The sequence below is a fragment of the Mobula hypostoma genome, chromosome 15 (assembly GCF_963921235.1).
Source record: "Mobula hypostoma chromosome 15, sMobHyp1.1, whole genome shotgun sequence".
Classification (NCBI taxonomy): Eukaryota; Metazoa; Chordata; class Chondrichthyes; order Myliobatiformes; family Myliobatidae; genus Mobula; species Mobula hypostoma.
This window is the reverse complement of record NC_086111.1, coordinates 71,348,798-71,371,230: the sequence shown is the minus strand read 5'-3', so window position 1 is coordinate 71,371,230 and position 22,433 is coordinate 71,348,798. Positions and strand designations below refer to the sequence as shown.

Below are 22,433 nucleotides of genomic sequence, written 5' to 3'. Positions count from 1 at the left end.
AGCTCTTAAGAAAGATCTGTTAATGTGCACCATGCCTTGATCAAAACAAGAATTGTACAGATGCATGAAGCTGAAAAAAGCTACAAGAGCATTTCTAAAGAACTGAGTGTTCAACTGAGTGTTGAGTAACTGAGTTACTCAAAGAGTAACTGTCTACAAATGGAGGAAATTCAGTACCGTTGCTACTCTCCCTAGGAGTAGGCATCCTGCGAAGATCACACCAAAAGCACAACGTGTAATGCTGAAGGAGATTAGAAAGAACCCACGGGTAACAGCAAAAGACCTGCAGAAATCTCTAGAACTTCTAAAGTCTCTGTTTATGTGTCCACTACAAGAAAAACACTGAACAAGAATGGTGTTTATGGAAGGACAGCACGTAGGAAACAACAGTTCTCCAAAAAAAAAGCTGCAAAAGACTTCCTGGATGTTCCAGAACACTTCTGGGACAAATTCTGTGGGCAGATGAGATAAAAGTAAAATTCTTTGGCAGAAATGCACTTCGCAATGTTTGGAGGAAAAGGGCACTGCACACCAACACCAAAACCTCATCCCAACTGTGAAGCATGATGGAAGGAGCATCATGGTTTTGGGCTGCTTTGCTGCCTCAGGGCCTGGACAGCTTGCAGTTGTTGAGGGAACATGAATTCAAAATTGTATCAAGACATTTTACAGAAGAACATCAGGGTAGCGGTCCATCATCTGAAGCTTAATAGAAGTTGAATGATGCAACAATGATCCAAACGATAAATCAACAAAATGGTTTGAAAAGAAGAAAATTAATGTTTTGGAATGACCAAGACAGAGTCCAGACCTTAAAAGAAATTGAGATGCTGTGGCATGACCTGAGGAGGGCTGTTCATGCAAGATATCCCAGAAATACTGATGAACCGGAACAACTTTGAAAGGAAGAATAATCTAAAATTCCTCCTCGCTGCTGTGCAGGTCCGATCAGCCGTTACAGAAAACAATTGGTGGAGATTGTTGCTGCTAAGGGAGTTCTACCAGTTATTAAATACAAGGGTTCACATACATTTTCCAGCCTGGACTGTGAATGATTAAACAAGGTGTTCAAGAAAGACATGAAAAGTACAAATATTTTGTGTTATTAATTTAGCAGATTACACTTGTCTATTAATGTGACTTAGATGAAGATCAGACCACATTTTATGAGTAATTCATGCAGAAAACCAGACAATTGCAAAAGGATCACCAACTTTTTCTTGTAACTGTAAATAGTTGAGGGCACAGCATCAAGCTCAGAAACACCCTACTAATTATTGCTTGCTACCAATGCACAAATTCATAGAAACATAGAAAATAGGTGCAGGAATAGGCCATTCGGCCCTTCGAGCCTGCACCGCCATTCAGTATGATCATGGCTGATCATCCAACTCAGAACCCTGTACCAGCCTTCCCTCTATACCGCCTGATCCCTTTAGCCACAAGGGCCATATCTAACTCCCTCTAAAACATAGCCAATGAACTGGCCTCAACTGTTTCCTGTCGCAGAGAATTCCACAGATTCACCACTCTCTGTGTGAAGAAGTTTTTCCTCACCTCGGTCCTAAAAGGCTTCCCCTTTATCCTCAAACTGTGACCCCTCGTTCTGGATTTCCCCAACATCGGGAACAATCTTCCTGCATCCAGCCTGTCCAATCCCTTTAGTATTTTATACGTTTCAATAAGATCCCCCCTCAATCTTCTAAATTCCAACGAGTATAAGCCTAGCCGATCCAGTCTTTCATCATATGAAAGTCCTGCCATCCCAGGAATCAATCTGGTGAACCTACTTTGTACTCCCTCTATGGCAAGAATGTCTTTCCTCAGATTAGGGGACCAAAACTGCACACAATACTCAAATCATGTTTGGATTTGCCTTGTTAGTTATTCAATAATCTATCCAAGCTAAATAACTACACTGAAGCCTGTAAATCTTTTGCACATAGCACCTTGCTCTGAACTCCCTAGCCGGGGAAACTTTCCTGAAACTGCTCTACTATCAACCAACATTGAAAAGCTCAACTACTCACCTTCAGCTATCTATTTATTTAACACAGCTGCTTGCAAAGGAGGGATTACACTTAAAACATACTTCAATGGCTGGCATTTGAGAGAGGACATGAAAGAAGCTATACAAGTCTGTTTTGCTTCTTCTAAATGTACTCAAAATTATAACAGCGTGGTAGCAAATTTAAAATTCAAAAAATGTGGAATTGTGCAATTTCTCAGGTTGGCAATGGGTTGCAATGCTATATTAATCATATGTGGTACAAATATTAGGTAGAAACCATTATTTAAACCAAAAGCATAGAAGACCATAAGACATAGGAACAGCATTAGGCCATTGGGTCCATTGAGTCTGCTCCACCAGTTCACCGCAGCTGATTTATTTTCCTTCTCAAACCCATTCTCCTCGACCTTTGACTCCCTTACTAATCAAGAATCTGTCAATTCCACTTTAAATATACCCAATTACTTGGCCTCCACCGCTTTCTGTGGCAATGAATTCCAGATTCACCACCCTCTGGCTAAAAAAATCCCTCCTCTCTGTCTACAGGGACATCCTTCTATTCTGAGTGTGTGCTCTCTGGTTCTAGACACCTCAACCATAGGAAACATCTTCTTCATGTTCACTCTATCTAGACCTTTCAATATTTGATAGTTCTCAATTAGAACTCCCCTCATTCTTCTAAACCTCAGTGAGCACAGGCCCAGAGCCATCAAACATTAACCTCATACATTAACCCTTTCATTCTAGGATCATTTTCGTGAACAACCTCTCGACCCTCTCAAACGTCAGCACATTGTTTCTTAGATAAGGGAGTCAAAACTAACTACAATGCTTCAAATGCAGTCTTTCCAATGCCTTATAAAGCTTCAGCATCACATGGGCCTCCTGTTTTCTTAATGCACACTAAAATATTCTTTTATTCCCCCACCATCACCAACCTACCTGATGTAATCAGATCCCTGCATTGTAGGCTGCCATTTAGCCCATCCAGCTTATACCTGTGCCTGGCAGAGAAATCCACTTGCTCTGATCTCCACAGCTCTGCAAATTATTCTCTTTCATCTGTACTTTAAAACATTCCCTTTTGAAGCTCTAGTTGTTTCTTTTGCTGCTCCCATTGGATCGTGAATCCCAGATTATACATTTAAAGAAAGTTTTTGCTCATCTCTGTGAAGTTGCTCAAAGGTCTGAGTTCATGCCTCCTGTTCCCTAAACAATTTGCTCATGAGAATAGTTTCCCTATATCTAGTTATGTTCTTATAGCCTTTACTGTAATGCTCTGAGATTGACTTCAAGCACTCCACACAGTAACAAGTTCCTGAATTTCTGATTATTTATTTAGATTCAGCATCGAACAGAACCTTCCAGCCCAAAACATTTCACCTTTCACCCTTAACCCATGATCTCTTGTAGTCTCACCTAAACCCAATAAAAAAAAAAGCCTGCTTGCATTTAGCCGACCTATACCCCTCATAATTTTGTACACCTCTATCAAATTTGCCCTCAATCTTCTGGACTCAGAGAGTAGTGAGAGTGTGGAATGAGCTGCCAGTGCAAATGGTGGATGTGGGGTCGATTTCAATATTTATGAAAAATTTGGATAAGACAGGTAAGGAGGGTTTTGGGCCAGGTGCAAGTTGACAGGACAAGGCAGATTAATGGCTTGGTACAGATTAGATGGGCCAAAGGGCCTGTTTCTCTGCTGTAATGTTATGACTCCATGATTGTAAGTTTATATGATAAAATGGTTAGAGAAACCAGACATGAAGTAATCACCTCAACTACTCAACATTGTAGGAAGTTCCAGAAGTTCTGGTAGCAAGGCAACATTAATGGAAAATGGAAGTAAAGAGCTGTTCTTACCATTGATTCCTTTCGGAGGTCACTATACATCTTTGCTACTTTGTCCTGGTCCATCTGATTCAGCTTGGGGTGCACTCTCTCCTTAGCATAAATTATGTATTTCTTCAGTAGCTCCTGCGGAATTGGATCCACACCATAGTTGTTCGGTAGCCTAGTTTCCACTGGGTCTTCATTTGCATTCTCTTTGTTGCTTGGGTGGTTTTTGATGTGACTGGACACAACAAAACGAGCCAGTAGTTCATCCTGTGCAGGATAGATGACAAGCATACAATCAGTAGGCAACAAAGCAACCAAAAGAAATGTTTATTAATATCAAACTGGATAAAGAAAAAATGAAACATTGTGCTAATGCTGCAAAGCAAGAAATTATGCAGTGTTAAAAACAGCACATTAGAACTCCTTATAAACTTCTTTAAATTCCTCCATCACAGAAGTTGCCTCTGCCTTGGAAGTCCTTAATCTTCCAGTCAAATTTCCTTCACTCCAACATACTGTGAAGACTTGTTATCTTCGCTCCTAGCTTTGGAATCCCTTCTCACTCTCAAACTATCTGCTTCCTTAAAGCGTTTAGTTAAACATTATAAGCAGGCTTTTGCTCTACTATCTCCCATAATCATATCTTGAAAGACATTGGAGTATTTCATTACATTAAAATGCACCATAACAAGACTTTAACAAACAAGAACCATCAAGCCTCTCTACTTCCAGTGGGATGATCCACGCCAATAGCTGGGAAGCAAGTGCAGCAGAGACAACACCTAATGCTTTGATTGTAGCTATAAGATTTTGATTGATATGGACTTCAGTACACACCTTAGTGAAAAATCTCTAAGATCAAAATTGAAAGCTTAACTAACTCCTTTTCTTCCCCAACAATAGCTATCAACACACACACACACCCACCCCACTACTTAAACTGAGCACTCCACATCTGCAAATTTGTGTGACATGTAGCAAACAGACCTCATTTTAAGGTTATGTCACATTGCTCTTAAAATGTCCAAACACCGTAAACAGTCTCTCTGCTTACTCTATTAAATACCTCCAATTTCCAAAATACAGTTGCGTATGTAGGAAGGAATACACAATAGAAATAGTTTATGTTTACAGAAAATTGGACTTGTCAGCTGGAAAACTGAAGGAAAGCGACACTCACACAGTGCCAACATGTAATGCACTTGTAACTCTGCACAGATCAAGAAAATTATAAAACTAGGATTGTGATGATAAAATGGTTAGACGAAAGAAAAATCTATCCATACCTGAACAGCATCAATTGTATCTCTAACAACACACAGAATATCAAATCTGGACACAATGGGCTCCGAGAGGTCCACATTCTCCGCAAAAGTCAATGAAGGATCATACCGACCACCTGAATGAAACGAAATAATAAAGCTCTCAAGATCCAGAGAAGTTCTTGCTGTAATGACTGACAAACTCTGAAAGTCAGCTGGGAGCATTTACAAACTCTTCTAACATTAGGATCTAGATTAAAACACTAATATAATACTGACAAGTATTGCAGTACCAAATGTCAGATGTTAATTAAAAAGGGGTGTATTGGAAATGGGCTCTTTATTTTGAAATTAGGTAAAGTACTTATTGCAATGATTCAGAGCAAAAAAAAAATTTTGCATTTCATTATACCCTCACCAAAATTTCTCCATAACTACACCACTACAATATCACAGACAACTGGGCTCTGCATAATGAGGTGGTTTTAAAAAAATATATCACGTTATCCCCCAAACTCTACAAATTGGGCCAAATCAAAACATCAAGATAAACCGAATGAAGCATTTCAAACCTGCACCATTCAGAAGTAAATGCACCAGCAATTATAACATTGAGGTACAATTCTAACTGCTAAGGGAGGTGGGACAGCGCTCTTAATGATGAGATCAGGACAATAGTGAGAGACGATATAAGATTTAGGGAGCAGAATGCTGAATCCATCTGGGTAGAAATTAGGAATGGTAAGGGGAAAAAATATCACTGGTGAGAGTTGTCTATAATATTTCAGTGGCACCAACTAAGAACTATCTGAGGCATGTTAGAATAGAACAGCAGTAATCGTGGGAGACATTAACTTCCACATAGATTGGGTGATTCAAGTTGGTCGAGGCAGTCTTGAGGAGGACTTCATAGAATGCATATTGTGATAGCTTTCAACAACATATTACTGAACCTACAAGGGAATGTGCTATCTTGGGTCAAGTCCTGTGCAATGAGACAGGTAAAATTAGTGATCTTGTAGCTAGGGATCCTCTTGGAAAGAGTGATCATAGTATGACTAAGTTTCTCATACAAATAATTTGACCTAAAACAGAGTGTATTATGCCGAAACAAGGGAGACTACAAAGGATGAAGGAGGAGTTGGATAAGATAGACTGGGAATACAGGCTATATGGTAGGATGGTTGAGGAACAGTGGAAGACTTTCAAAGACATTTTTCATAGCACTCAACAAAAGTATATTCTAGTTAAAAGGACAGTAAGGATGGGGCGAGCCAACCATGGATAACTAAGGAAGGTATCAAACTCGTGCGTACAAGGTCGCCAAGAGTAGTGGGAAACTTGGATATAAATTAAATTTACATAACAGTGAGTTACTTCCCATTAATAATTACTCGGATCAATATCAAGTACCTTTTAGTATTGCTAAAAATTACTTTACTTATCTTGGCATTAAAATTACTAAAAATTTTAAGGACCTGTATAAATATAATTTTCTCCCATTAATTGATTACACCCAACAAATGCTTTCTAAATGGTCACCTATGATATTATCAATTATAGGTCGAATTAATGCTATTAAAATGATAGTACTACCGAAATTCTTATATATATTTCAGGCAGTTCCTTCTTTTGTTCCTAAAATGTTTTTTTTGACAGAATAGACTCTATAATCTTATGTTATATTTGGAATAATAAAAATCCTAGATTGAGTAAACTCTTATTGCAGAAATTTAAAAAGGATGGTGGTATGGCCTTGCCAAATTTTAGAATGTATCTTCCCAGAATCCTGTGGCCCCTCCTCGTCTATGCAGTTCCGATCTCGACAGTCAAAACCTTAGAGAGGAGGGTTAGCAACCACCTCAGGAGATGGCTGGGGCTGCCAAAGAGCCTGAGCAGCATCGCACTCTATGGACACAACAAACTGCAACCGCCCTTCAAATCCTTGGAGGAAGAATGCAAGGTAACAACAGCCAGAGAAGTACTACAGTATAGGGACTCAAGTGACCCGAAGGTGGCTGGAGCAGGGATCCAAGTAAGTACTGGCAGGAAGTGGAGGACAGAGGAAGCTGTTCAGGAGGCAGAGGCGAGGCTGCGTCACAGGAGGCTGGTGGGTGTGGTCACACAAGGCCGAGCTGGGCTAGGATCCTTTCCAACTCCCCAAATGGACACCAGAGGGAAGGAAAGGCGTCGTCTAGTTCAGGAGGAAGTGAGAGCAGTAGTGGAGGAGATGAGAGCCTGCAAGGCGGTGGGACTGAAGCAACAGGGAGCTTGGACAAGATGGGAGAATGCGGTTGAGAGGAAAGTGACCTGGGCTGATCTTTGGAAAGCCAAATCACACCGCATCCAATTTCTCATCCAGGCAGTGTACGGTGTGCTTCCAAGTCCATCAAACCTGCACACATGGGGCAAGGCTGAGTCATCTGCGTGCCCACTATGCTCCAAGCGAGGAACCCTGGAGCACATCCTCAGCGGCTGTGCAAGGGCACTTGGTGAGGGACGGTACAGGTGGAGGCATGATCAGGTCCTGAAGACCATCGCTGAAGCCGTCAGCGCAGGAATTGAGTGGGCGAAGCGGTCCCGACCCTCCAAGCAGACCATTGCCTTTGTCAGAACTGGGGAGCAGCCAATACCTGCCAAGAGAACATCTGCAGGCATTCTTACCTCTGCAAGGGACTGGCAGCTGTTGGTGGACCTCGAAGGGCAGCTGAAGTTCCCCAACCATATCGCAGCCACCACCCTGCAAATAGACATTGTCCTAGTTTCTGAGTCTACTAAGCAAGTGGTGCTGCTGGAGCTGACGGTCCCATGGGAAGATAGCTTGGAGGAGGCCTTTGAAAGGAAGCTCTCCAAGTATGCAGGACTGGTCAGCAACTGTCAGCAGGCTGGATGGAGAGCGCGGTGTCTCCCAGTGGAGGCTGGTTGTAGGGGATTCGTAGCCCATTCTTTAGTTAGAGCCTTCAGCATTTTGGGCATCGAGGGAGAGAGGAAGAGGAGAGCCATCCACAGTACCACCGATGCGGCAGAGAGGGCCTCAAGATGGCTGTGGCTCAAAAGAGGGGAGCCATGGAATCATAAGTAGCTAGCCATCTGGACACAAGCTGGGGTCTGATCAGCCCCGGCTGGGTCACCTGGAGGAGGTTGTATGATGTTGAAAGGCCCGAAACACCCGATGATTCCAGGAACATCACTGAAGATGTGTCCAGAAGCATCAATAGATGTATGTACACAGCATTGGGCAATTAATATTTGATATATTATTTTTTGGATTCATTATTCAGACATACATGAATGTCCTTCATGGTTGGATTTGGAGGAAAACCCGGTGAAGGGGCTCTCTTTGGCCTCTTTACTGGGAGCTCCTCTTCCCTTTTTGTTTTCGAAGATTAGTAGACAAGACTTTAATCCCATTAAACATACATTAAGAATTTGTTTTCAATTTCGTAGATTTTTTGAGTTAAATAATTTTCTTCTTTCTAGTAATATCCATTTCAATAAGGGAATAACAACTTTTTCAAATTTGTTTTTTGAGGACTGTTTAATGTCTTTTTCTCAGTTAGTGGATAAATATGATTTATCTAATGTACAGTTTTTTAAGATATTTACAAATTAGGAATTTTTTACGTGGTTTGCTGCCAAGTTACCCTTCTACTTATCCACCTAATATGACAGATGCTCTCTTTCAGCTTAAACCACTTCAAAAAGGGTTGATAGCTATAATTTATAAACAGTTATTGAATTTATGAATGATATCTAACGATAAAATTAAACGTGCTTGGGAATTGGAATTTCAAGAGTCATTTTCAGATAATCAATGGCGTAAAATTTTTCGTTTTGTTAACAACTCATATATTTGTGCCCGCCATTCCTTGATACAGTTCAAGGTAGTGCATCGGGCCCATATGTCAAAGGATAAACTAGCACGCATTTCTTCTAACATCAATCCTATTTGTGACAGATGTAATATTGAGGTGGACACTTTAACTCACATGTTTTGGTCTTGCATAAGATTAGAGAGGTGTTTTTAAAACACTATCAAAAGTCTTGGATCTGGACCTACAACCTGATGTACTTACAGCAATCTTTGGGACTATCCCATCGGAGTGGGAAATATTCCTGTTTCCACTCAACGTATGATAGCCTTTTTAACTTTATTGGCTAGGAGAGCCATTTTATTGAAGTGGAAGGATTCTAATCCACCTGTCTTTTATTGGCTTTCCTTCACTATGTCCTATTTAAGTTTAGAGAAAATAAGTCGTCGGACATTTGATACATCCTTCAAATCTGGCGACCTTTTATTCAATATTTTCATTTGATTTGATCAGAAAGTCTTTCCTTTCTTTTTGGTCATATCCTCAGAATGGATTGCCCAGACCCTTTTCTCATATAGTGTAGTGGGACTTTTTGTTTTCCTTAAGTTTTTTCTCTCTTTATGAATTGATAAGAGGAGAATTAGCTGTCTTCTTTTTTATTATATACTACATATTAATTTAATACTATGTATGATTTTGATGTCTATTTCACTTTGTATTGTTCTTAATATATAAATATATATATAAATAACAATACAATTCTCCTCTTGTTTGTATATATGCTCTTTTTAAATCAATAAAAAGATTAATTTTTTAAAAATGGGAAACTGAAAGATTGAGAAAACTTTAAAAAGCAACAAAGAACCACCATAAGCAAGCAATAAAGAGAGGGAAGACAGATTATGAAAATAAACTAGCGGGGAGACTTCTGGGTCATCAAGGGAATGGCGGCGTAAGGAAAAGGTCTCTCGACAAAAAAGGTAAACTGCCCCAAAATCGAATTTAGACAAATACTTAATATTGCATAACTATATTAATAAAAGGGGCAAGGATGATGTCTAAGAACAAGATTAAAAAGTCCACTCCGAAGGCTGATAAACATAAAGAGACGCAGCAAGGCGACGGGCCTAGCTCTCCCACAGCAAGCCAGGACGGAGATAATGAGGGGGAATCGGTGACTCTGTCTTTGATTCTCGGAGAGATTCGCGAGTTCCGACAAGATAACAACAAACAGCTGGAAGATATTAAAGGAGAAATAGTAAAAACTAACTCGCGGATAGATGAAGCCGAAGTGAGGATTGTTGGAATTGAAGAGAAGCAACAAAATGCCGAGGAAGTGATAGCAGAAATGCTGAAGCTGCAAGACCAGCTCCAGTGGAAACTAATAGATCAAGAAGGCCGCTCAAGAAGGGAAAATGTGAGGATTTACGGAGTTCCTGAAGGAACCGAAGGTAAACCCGGATTGATGATTCCCTTCATAGAGAAGCTGCTTAGAGAGAACCTTGATATACCGGCCGCAAAAGACCACCTACAGATAGAAAGAGCTCACCGCGCGTTGGCACCACAGCCTCCGGCAGGTGCCCAGCCCAGATCGATTCTGGTCAGATTTCTCAGTTACAGAACGAAGGAAGAGGTGCTTAAACGGGCATGGCAAAAGAAAGGTTTCATGTGGAGCAACTGTAGAATCAGTTTAGACCATGATTACGCACCGGGGATCCTTGCCAGACGGAAGCAATATACGGAAACACGGAGAGTCCTGAAGGAAAACAACATCAGATTCTAGACCCTGTATCCAGCTCGGCTGAGAGTCTTTTACGACGAAGGGACAAAAACTTACGCTACGGTGGAGGAGGCAACGTTGGACCTGGCGGACCGGGGACTACCTATTAAAGTTAACACCCAACCGGAGTCGCTACCGGAGAGGATTTGGCAGAAGTCGTGGCAGTTAGTGGGGTGAGGACGCTCCACTCGAACCAGAGTGTCAAACTACAAGGAAAAGCTGCAATATTCAGACGCGAATGTACAGAGAATACAGATTAATTAAGAGAAATGACTGAAAAGAGTAAATCGGACTTAAAGGTAAAATGAAAACTGGTAACTGAAAATAAACTAGGCAGAATAACTTGAATGATAGCAATTTGGTCGAGACATAAATAGGAGAAAATTCTCTATGATTATTCAATCTGCTGAGGGCCCTCTAACACAGGGTGAAGATAGAGGTTATCCCTCTGAACTGAGGCGGGTCGGTGCTCAGGCCTCATTGTGGGAAGTCGGGAAAAATTTTCAAATGTTACATGTTCAAAAATGTCTAGGTTGTGGTTATATGTCTTGGTTTACTGTTGAGAAGGGATTGGTTACTGTTTGGTTAGAAAAGGAGAGTTTTTTTTTCTACTAGAGAAAAATGCAAACTGAATTGGTAAAAATAGCTTCCTTTAATGTTAATGGGGTTTTGAATCCAATTAAAAGAAATAAGATTATGTCTAAATTGAAAAAAGAGAGGGCACAAATAGCTTTCCTCCAGGAAACACATATGAGCCAATCTGAACATGGAAAATTAAAAAGAATGGGCTTTAAGCATGTATTTTATTCATCATATAAATTGAGTCACAAAAGAGGGGTAGCTACTTTAATATCAAGTACTCTTAATTATGAACATATTTCAGAGACTAAAGACAAAGAAGGACGGTTTGTAAAAATCACAGGAAGAATAGAAGGTACAGAAATAACATTGCTGAATGTTTATGCTCCTCCAGGTTGTGAATGGTCATTCTATAGACACATTTTTGACCTAATGGTCAGTTCTCAAGGGGTAGTAATTTGTGGAGGGGATTTTAATATTAGATTAAATCCTGTATTAGATTCTTCAAGAATAGTTACTCAGAATAAACCTCTGACTCGGAAAATGAATTCATTGATGGAGGAGTTGGGAATTATAGATGTCTGGAGGGAATTACACCCTACTAGTAAAGATTATACACATTACTCTTTCCCTCATTCAGCCTATTCAAGGATAGACTATTTCTTTATCTATAATACAGATAGACTCAGGATAAAAAACTGTAATATTGCAACAATTGATCTGTCGGATCATAGCCCAGTCTCTATGTCTCTAATCCTGGAAAGAAAAATGAGGAAAACACTATGGAGGCTAAACTCACATATACTCAATAACCCGAAAGTAATGGAGAGATTAAGGGGAGAAATCAAAGAATATCTAGACCTTAATGACACGGGAGAAACATCACCAGTGATCTTATGGGATACATTGAAAGCTGTACTGAGAGGGAAAATTATTTCCATTACCACTCACATGAAAAAAATCAATGCACAAAAATTAGCAGACCTTCAAGGAAAATTAAAACAACTTCAAGGTGTAGATAGCAACAAAAGTAATTCAAATCGAAAACAGGAAATTAGGAAATTGCAAAGTGAAATTGACGATATTTATACGTTGGAAACTCAAGAGAAATTTTCTTTACCTGAGACAAAAGAATTATGAAGTAGGAGGTAAATCAGCTAGATTATTAGCATATAAATTACGTAAACAACAAGCAGACAATACAATTCATAAAATAAAGAATCCAAAGACAAAGCTTGTGGAGAGTACAATAGGGAAAATTCAAGAGTTTTGAAACATATTATCGAGAGCTGTACTCCCAACCCCGGGCCCCCAATGAGCCCTATATAGACAGTGTATTGAATTTTTTAGATCTACCTAAACTTACAGATTTACAAAATGAAAGTTTATTAGAACCAGTAACTGTCAAAGAACTGAACGTGGCCATCTCTAGGTTAAAGGCTGGAAAGTCCCCGGGTTCTGATGGGTTTACCTCAGAGTGCTACAAGTCCCTGAAGACACAGTTAGCCCCATTACTACTTAACACTTTTAATTGGATCTTGCAGAGAGGAGAAACTCCACCTTCCTGGAGAGAAGCGATTATTTCAGTTATTCCTAAAGAGGGTAAAGATAAACTAGAATGTGGTAATTATCAGCCAATTAGTGTTCTTAATTTAGATTACAAACTATTTACATCTATATTAGCGCGCAGATTGGAAAAGCTTTTACCTGGCCTAATCCACTTAGACCAGACTGGATTTATTCAACAAAGACAAACACAGGACAACATAAGGAGAATTCTGCACATATTAGAACAGGTTAATAAGAACGAGACAGAGACAATGGTAGTAGGATTGGACGCTGAGAAAGCTTTTGATTCGGTTAGTTGGGCATTCCTATACAGAGTGTTAGGAAGATTCAGCTTTCAAGAAAAGTTTATTAAAGTATTTCAGACTCTATATCACAGCCCTACAGCCCGAATTAAGTTAGATGGGGACCTCTCTGACTCCTTCATCTTAGAGAGAGGCACTAGACAGGGATGCCCAATTTCTCCTCTCCTTTTTGTGCTATATATTGAACCGCTTGCCCAACTAATAAGACAGAGCGAAATCGTAAAAGGTATCAAGGTGGCAGGGATTGAACAGAAAGTGGCGTTATTCGCAGATGATGTTTTGGTCTATCTGAGTGAACCAGAAAAATCATTTACAGGATTGTTTACACTATTGGATGACTTTGGGAAAATATCAGGTTATAAAATAAATGCAAAGAAAACGCAGGTTATGTCCCTAAATTATACACCATCCAAAAAATTGCAGGATACACACGATCTTAAGTGGGAAGCTAAATCATTAAAATATTTAGGAATAACCCTGCCGAAGGATCTTTCAACACTGTCACAGGTAAATTATGGGCCATTAATCTCAGAGATAAAAGCAGATATGCATAGATGGAATCTTATCCCCTTTTTAAGTTTAAATTCAAGGATAAATACTATAAAAATGAATATTCTTCCTCGGTTATTGTATCTTTTCCGTACTTTACCGGTGGAGATGGATGATAATCAATTCAGGGAATGGGACAAATGGATTTCCCGCTTCATTTGGCAAGGAAAGAAACCTAGAATTCGATATAACACCTTACAGTTAGGGAAGGAAGGAGGAGGTATGGTTCTTCCTTGCCTGAGAAATTATTTTTATGCCTCACAGATAACCCCTCTGTTATATTGGTGTAATAGGGAATATAAGGCTAGATGGAAGGAAATAGAATTTGGATTAGTTGACAGTTTTCCTTTACAGGCCTCAATAGCTGACAAAGGATTGATGGCCCAGTTGGAAAAATTTAAAAACAGTTGGATAAATCTTACATTAAAAGTATGGCAGAAAGTGGTTAATTCATGTGGAATTAATAACATGTTAAAACTCTTTAGATGGTGTGCATATGATACCGAATTCCTTCCCAACAGAGGAGATAAAAGATTTGAGCTATGGGTAAAGAAAGGTCTTACAACCTACCTCTCATTTATAGATAAAAGAGTATTGCAAAGTTTCCAAATCCTGCAGGACAAACATGGCCTAGAACATGACTTTTTTAGGTACCTTCAAGTACGAAACTATGTTAACCAGAGTTGTAGATATACACACCTATCAACAGTAGAATTAGAATTTTTCAAGATTCTGAATTCGGCTTGTAGTTCAATACCTAGTAAATCAGTTTCTTGATTATATAATGCACTCTCCCATGCTAAAAATGTAAATACACTGTATATTAAAGAGAAGTGGGAGAAAGAAGCGGGGTTGGTACTTTCAGAGGAAACTTGGGGGAAAATCTGTAGCTTTCAATGGTCCTCGACTAATTCTTTGACTTGGAGAGAACATTGTTGGAGAAACATTATAAGATACTTCAAGACCCCACATCAGGAAAAATATAAAGATACAAACGTGACGTGTTGGAGAAGGTGCGGCTCCAAGGAGGCAAATCATTTTCATATTTTCTGGGATTGCCCTAAATTAAGTCTATATTGGGAAGGTATTCATAGAACATTAGTTAAGGTACTTAGGTCCCAGATACCTCTGAACTTTGAGACGCTCTATTTGGGACATGTATTGTTTCTTGAACAGAAGGAAGATATAAAGTAGCTGCAGGCCCTCTTAGCGGCAAGTAAGAAATCAATCACTAGAAAGTGGCTAAATCCAATACCACCTACATTAGAAGATTGGCACAAAATTATCTTAGAAATATTAAAATGGAAAAGTTGACTTACTCCCTGAGAATTCAAAAAGAAAAATTTTATCAAATCTGGAATAAATGGATTGAATATATAACCCCAATGCGAGTAGACTTTAGATGACTCTCCTAATGATTTATACTGCTCTTCTCATCAACACAGTAATATTGCTAATGTAAGCACCCCGAGTCTAAGTGTCTTTTTTTTTTTGTTTTCTTTTGGAAAATAGAGAATTAACACAAGTAAAGGGAAAGATTTGGGAAAGGGATAAAAAATGAAAAAATTAAGTAAATAAGTACGTAGGGATTGGATAATTATGTCTGCGGGCAGGAGCAAGCATGAACAAATTAGGATATAAACACCTACAATGGTTGTTACATAGGCTTATATACAACATTCTGGACCAGTGGAAATGGTCCAGAAGAGTTATATGGAAACTATTATTACCATTTTTCTTACCATTACTTAGCCTAATAGATTAGAATTACCACAGTACATAATTATCTATTTAAGTGTCTAATTTCCTTTTATATCATCTCAATGTGTACTAAAGAATGTATAAATAATTATAGTTTTATACATATAAGAAAAATGGAAAAGGTTACATGTGTGAAAAAAGTACATGATATTTGTGAATTCCTTATCCAAATAAAAATAAAATTTAAAAAAAAAGAAAAAAAGAAAATAAACTAGCACAAAATATAAAAAGTCAGTAAAAGTTTTTATAATTATATAAAGCGGAAAAGGGTGGCTGAAGTGAACATAGGTACCTAGGAGGACGAGAAGGGGGAATTGATATTGGGCAATAAGGAAATGGCTGAGGCCTAAAATGACTATTTTATGTCTGTCTTCACTGTGGAGGACATGTCCAACATGCCAAAGCAGATGATATAGATGCAAATTGTACAGAGGATTCAGAGAGTTATAGATAGGTTAAGTGAGTGGGCAAGGGTCTGGCAGATGGAGTACAATGCTGGTAAAAGCAAGGTCATCCACTTTGGAAGGAAAAATGGAAGATCAGATTATTATTTAAATGATAAAAGTTTGCAGCATACTGTTGTGCAGAGGGACTTGGGAGTGCTTGTGTATGAATCGCAACAGGTTGGCTTGCAGGTGCAGCAGGCTATCAAGACTACAAATGGAATGTTAGCCATTGCTAGAGGGACTGAATTTAAGAGAAGGGAGGTTATGCTGCAACTGTACAGTGTACTAGTAAGGCTGCATCTGGAGTACCGTGTGCAGTTCTGGTCTCCTCACTTTAGGAAGGATGTACTGGCTTCGGAGGCAGTGCAGAGGAGGTTCACCAGGTTAATTCCAGAGATGAGGGGGTTAGACTATGAGGAGATCTTATGAAACACATAAAATTATGAAAGGGATAGAAAAGATAAATGCAGGGAAGTTGTTTCCATTGGTTTGTGAGACTAGAACTACGAGACATAGCCTCAAGATTTAGGGGAGTAAATTTAGGATGAAGATGAGGAGGAACTACTTTTCCCAAAGAGTGGTGAATCTGTGAAATTCTCTGCCCAATGAAGCAGTGGAGGCTACCTCAGAAAATATATTTAAGACAAGGTGAGATAGATTTTTGCATAGTAGGGAAGTTGAGGGTTATGGGGAAAAGGCAGGTGGGTGGAGATGAATCCATGGTCAGATCAGCCGTGATCTTATTGAATGGCGGAACTAGCTCGACAGGCCAGATGGCCTACTCCTATCTCTTATGTAAATCTGAAACCCTATCCCCGCACCAATTTCTCAGCATCCATCTGCCAAATCATCCTTTTCTTACCCTCACTGACATGTGGCATAGGCAGCAATTCCAGAGATTTTCTACACCGGAGGTCCTGCTTCTCAGCTGATTAACTCCCTATATTCTCTCTTCAGGACCTCCTCCCCTTTCCTACTGCGTCATTGGTACCAATATGTACCACGAAACCCGCTGTTTATCTTTCCCCTTGGACTGATTCGAGACATCCCTGATCCTGTTGCTTAGGAGGCAACATACGATTTGGGCATCTCTTTCATGTCCACAGAATCTAATTTCTGCACATTTAATTATGGAATCCTTTATCACTACTGCACTCCATTTCTCCCCAGTTCACTTCTGAGCCACAGAGCAAGACTCAATGCCAGAGACCTGGTCGCTGCAGCTTCCCCCCAGTAAATCATTCCCCAATAGTATCCAAAGCGGTATACTTATTATTGAGGATATGGCTGCAGAGGTGCTCTGCACTGGCTGCCCATTCCCTTTCCCTCTCCTGACAGACACCCAGGTATCTACCTCCTGCAATTTATGGGTGACTACCCCTGTAGCTCCTATTTATCATCTCATCTTCCTGTATGAAGCGAAGGTCATCAAGCTGCAGCTCCAGTCCTTAACGTGATCTTAAGGACCTACAGCTCAATGCATTTGTGCAGATGTAGTTACCAGGGAGCCAGGAGGTTTGCCAAATTTCCCACATCTGATACAAGGAACCACCTTCAGATCCATTCTCCGCACACTAGCTATGTACGAACAGAAGAAAAAGAACAACTTTTCCACAAGATAAGGGCTGAAAGAGCAATGAGTAAACTGATCAGATTTGATTGGGAATATCACACTGAAAAGGTAAAAACTTGGCCAGGACATCTGTTCAATTGCTTCAAATAAATAAAATGCAAGAGATACTAAGGCAGCATTTGTGGAGAAAAATACAGAATTTTTAGGGTTAATGACCTTTGATCAGAACTGATGCGATCATGAAATTTCCTGTTCTTGTCACCAGTGGACATTTTTTCCAGTTTCATTAACAGTTCTAACATCATGAAGGGAAATCAGATACATTTGAAAAACCTAGTAAACAGGAAGCTGCACAGAATCTATAGCTTCACACACATGTACTTGTTGTACTCAGTAGTCAACATTTGATATAAATGCAAGTACCAAGATATTTCCACAGTTCCTTTTGACAAATATTAAGGTTAAGTGTATTATTAATGTGTGTAAAATGTCACCATGTACTACTTTCAGATTCACTTCCTTGCAAGCATTTACAGGAAAATAAAGTATGATAGAATTTACGAAATCCATATGTAAGGACTGGCGAACAATACTGTGCAAAAAAGACTAATTGTGTAATAAATAAATAATACTGAGAACATTAAATTCTGCAGAGCCCTTTAAAGTGAGTTTAAATTAAATTTTATGTTCATGTTTTAAATTACATTCCACTTTCTTGCTACAATTTAAGTTCTAGAATCTACATCTCAGAATATATTATACACGGGTTAGTGAATTATTCTCACCTATAGGATTGGCAGCTGCAATTATCGTGCATCTGGCCTGCAGAGAGGTCACAATACCAGCCTTAGAGATGGAGATGCTCTGCTGTTCCATAGCCTCATGAATACTGGTCCTGTCCTGTTCGTTCATCTGAGGGGAAGGAAAAGGAAGCATCATTCAAACATTCTTCATGGTAAGGATGACTAATCCCTAAATTGGAGAGTTCTTGCAAGAATTGGAATGCCACAATGTACTCAATAAGTGAGTTTGTAGAAAAAGCTAGTGTAACATTTCTTCACTTTACTTGCTATTTTGAGGTTACGCATTTATTGCCTATCTTTGGTTGTACTCAGTACTTGTGTGCCCTATTTTTGCAACTAAATGGCTTCCTAAATCACTTCTAATTGCAAGTTATGGGCACTGGTCACACAAAATAAGCAACACAAGTTTCCCTCTCCTGAGATACCCAGGAACCAGCATTCATAAAAATATAATTGGACAACAAACTTGGTCCATTGCAGACATTTTTCCATAGGATTTAAAAAATCAAATTGACAAAATAGATTTTGAACTCATATTTGAGATTACTGTTACAATGTAATCATTATTAGTTTATGACACCAGGTGAGTTTACAGACACGATTGGATTAGACAAAAAGATACCTTAAAAAACACACAAAATATAAAGGCAAATACTGGTCCTGTAGATGCTTAGAACACACTACGAGGGGAGTTGGTGGGACGAGTTAACTTAGCAACATTTAAGGGGCATTTGTACAGGTGCATGAACAAGAAAGGAATGGAGAGATATCAACCCACTAAACTGACCATGTAAAGGGTCTCAGCCTGAAACGTCGACTGTGCCTCTTCCTAGAGATGCTGCCTGGCCTGCTGCGTTCACCAGCAACTTTGATGTGCGTTGCTTGAATTTCCAGCATCTGCAGAATTCCTGTTGTTTGCGTTTTTAAAACTGACCATGTGCAAGTAGACAGTGTAGACATTATCAGCTGAAGGGCCTGATGCTGTAATGCACTCTTTAGCATTAGGGTGGCAAAAATTAGGACTTACATTTAGCACAATGTTCATAACCTGTAAATCTAATGTACTTCTGAAGTGCAGTAAATGTTCTATCATGGAAAACAAAGTCAGTTTTGTGGCAAAGTAGGTGGCAAGTTTTCAAAAATGGCATGATCTTTTCTGATGGTCACTGAGACCATTTTATCAACATTTCAAAAATGAGTACATCCTCAGTGCAGCATGGAGTCATTAGAGTTGAATTTTGCTCTAGTCTTTGGCACGGTCCATCAGTTCAATCTTCTGGTTTGGAGAATGTGACCAACTAAGCCATCACTGATTTTAGTAGGTATTTTTGGGTACACTATCATAACACGAACCAGCTACCACCTTGACTTATAATAGATGAAAAAGAACAATGATGCTAAGTTTTTACTAACCTTATCAAACTCATCAATGAGGCATACTCCTCTGTCTGCTAACACAAGAGCTCCAGCCTCTAAAGTCCATTCTTTGCTCACTGGATTCCTCTGGACATAGGCAGTGAGACCAACAGCGGAAGCACCTTGACCAGTGGTGAAGACCGCTCGACTGGAGACCTTCTCAACGTACTTCAGAAACTGTGACTTTGCTGTGCCAGGGTCACCACACATAAGAACATTGATGTCTCCACGCACCTTGTGTTTCCCACCTGGAATTCAAACAAAGAAAATAATAAAGAAGAAGGTAGACAGCGGCATACACAAATAGTAGAACGGCATCTGTTGATTCACTGAACACAAGTTGTGGGAAATTTAAGTAATAGATGTTATGAATTAATGATAGTCATGAATAAATCTGGACACAGAAGTTAAAGACAAAGTAAAACACTGTATGTAAAATTGGACTAGAATATAAAAGCAAAGATGTAATGCTCATGCATTGGCCAGACCACATTTGGAGCACTGAGCAGTTTTGGGTCCCTTACCTGAGAAAGGATGTGATGGCATTGAAGAGGGTCCAGAGATAGTTCACAAGAATGATCCTGGGAATGAATGGGTTAACAGATGACTAGTGTTGGATGGCTCTGGGCCTGTACTTGCTAGAGTTTACAAAAATGAAGGGTGGGTGGAGGGGGGGGATGACGGGAATTGGAAACTATCGAATATTGAAAGGCCTAGATAGAGTGGACGTGGAGATGTTTCCAGTAGCGGTAGAGTATAGGACCAAGAAGCACAGCGCCAGAATACAAGTTTGCCCCTTTAGAACAGTGATGAGGTTGGAATTTCTTTAACCAGAAAGTGATGAATCTGTGGAATTCATTGTCACAAATTACCATGGAGGCTTAAGTCATTGAGTATATTTAAACCAAAGGCTGATAGGGTTCTTGAATTATTAAGGGTATTAGAGGTTATGGGTAGAAGAGAGGAGAATGAGATTGAGAGGGGAAATAAATCAACTATAATTGAATGGCAGAGCAGACTTGATGGACCAAATGGCCCAATTCTGCCCCTAAGGTTTATGGTACCCACATAATCTGTAATCTAGTTACAAGAACATGTATTTATCACGTAGAGATTAAGCAAAGTAACGAAACAAGAACCTCAATCACTAACAATGCTTACTGCTGGAGGTAAGGTAACAATACAAGTAACAAACAGTTAGGGAGGAATAGCGACATTTAAGTTAGTTGCTGCCACCTTTTAATAAAACAGTCTGACAAAGGTCAAAAGGGTTAGTCAAAATGGCAGCGTTTAAAATGAAGCTAACATATTAGCAGAGTGGGGATGAAAAAGACAGGAGGAATGTTACAAGAGAATACCAGAGTTCAAGATCCAGACAGCTCAAGTCATAAGTCAAACGTTACTATGAAGGATTACATTGTTAAGTTAGCTCCCCTACCTGGGTTCTTGGCTTCACCTCCAAACAGTGCCAACGCAAGTCCCCTTTTTATGTCCTCATGACCATATATAGAAGGTGCAATGCTGGCGAATATCTGGGTACAAGATAAATAAGCATAAGCACCAATAGGCCCAACCACGTAATTCAGTTAAAACACAAAAGCCCAGCCGAAATGAACACAATGAACCTATTTAAATACAATAAACCTATGGACCATCTGCCACAGCCTCTGGTTAGGATGCAGTGATATAACAGTCAAATTTTAATGAACTGTCCATCTTCCCATTATCTTAAAACCTTGGAAGGTTTAATTTTTCAAAAAAAATGCCTAAATTTACAGCTGCAACATTTCAAATGTTATAATTTCATTAAGGATTGGGGTGAATTAAATATTTCTAGCATCAAAGCTGAATCTATCAAATTTATTCAGGGTAGATACTAAGCACAAGGAGAAGTGATTTCAATTCTAAGGAGCAAAAAGGATGTGTACAATTCTATGGCTCCTATTACTGTGCAGTCATGTCAAACTGATGTCCAGATTTAACAGCAAGGAGTGGTAAGACAACAGACTGTGCAAAGCCAGTTCACATGCACATGGACAAATCCACACAAGCATAGACATAAACCACTGACTGGCTCGTCCCTCCAATCCATCCTGTCTCGCCTAGAAAACAATACCTCATACACCAGGATGTCGTTCATCAACTTCAGCTTGATGTTCAACACAATCACCTCTCAAGAGACTGCTGGGTGAACTGACCTTGTTGGGAACTCAGCAGCTCTCTTTGTAATTGGATCTTGGACTTCTTGACAGAAAGACTCCAGTTAGTCCGAGTTGGCAGCAACATCTCAAACTCCATCACGCTGAGCACTGGTATCCCTCTGCATACTTAGTCCATTTCTGACTCACCATGGCACTACCAATCCAGCTCAAAGCGCATCAAGTTCACTGATGATACTACAGTGGTTGGCCTCATTGGCAACAACGAGTCAGCATTGGGTAGAGAGGCTTATCAAATAGAGTGAGAACAATAATCAGCCTCAACACTAATAAGACAAAAGGCATGATTATGGACTACAGGATGGCACAGGTCAACCACTCTTCACTGCACATCAACGGCTCTGTTGTTCCTTGGTGGAGCACATACTGGACTTTCTGACTTGGACACACAACACCTTCTCATTAGTCAAGAAGGCACAGCAAAGTCTACACCTTCTGAGGAGATTGAGGCACGTAAGGCTCTCGCCCCCATTCTAACAACTTTCTACAGGAGCACCATTGAGAGTCCTGTC

General features: G+C 39.6%; 1 protein-coding gene across 1 annotated transcript in view; it reads right to left on the bottom strand.

Annotated features, from left to right (window-relative positions):
• mcm2 (minichromosome maintenance complex component 2) overlaps window positions 1–22,433 on the bottom strand; it is a 50,425-nt gene that overhangs the window by 5,516 nt on the left and 22,476 nt on the right. The window contains exons 10-14 of the mRNA XM_063068431.1: window positions 21,141–21,234; window positions 19,700–19,950; window positions 18,269–18,395; window positions 5,137–5,249; window positions 3,875–4,117 (exon numbers count right to left, since the gene is read on the bottom strand). Of these exons, the coding sequence (XP_062924501.1) occupies window positions 3,875–4,117; window positions 5,137–5,249; window positions 18,269–18,395; window positions 19,700–19,950; window positions 21,141–21,234 (828 nt within the window). The remainder of the gene's footprint in view (window positions 1–3,874; window positions 4,118–5,136; window positions 5,250–18,268; window positions 18,396–19,699; window positions 19,951–21,140; window positions 21,235–22,433) is intronic.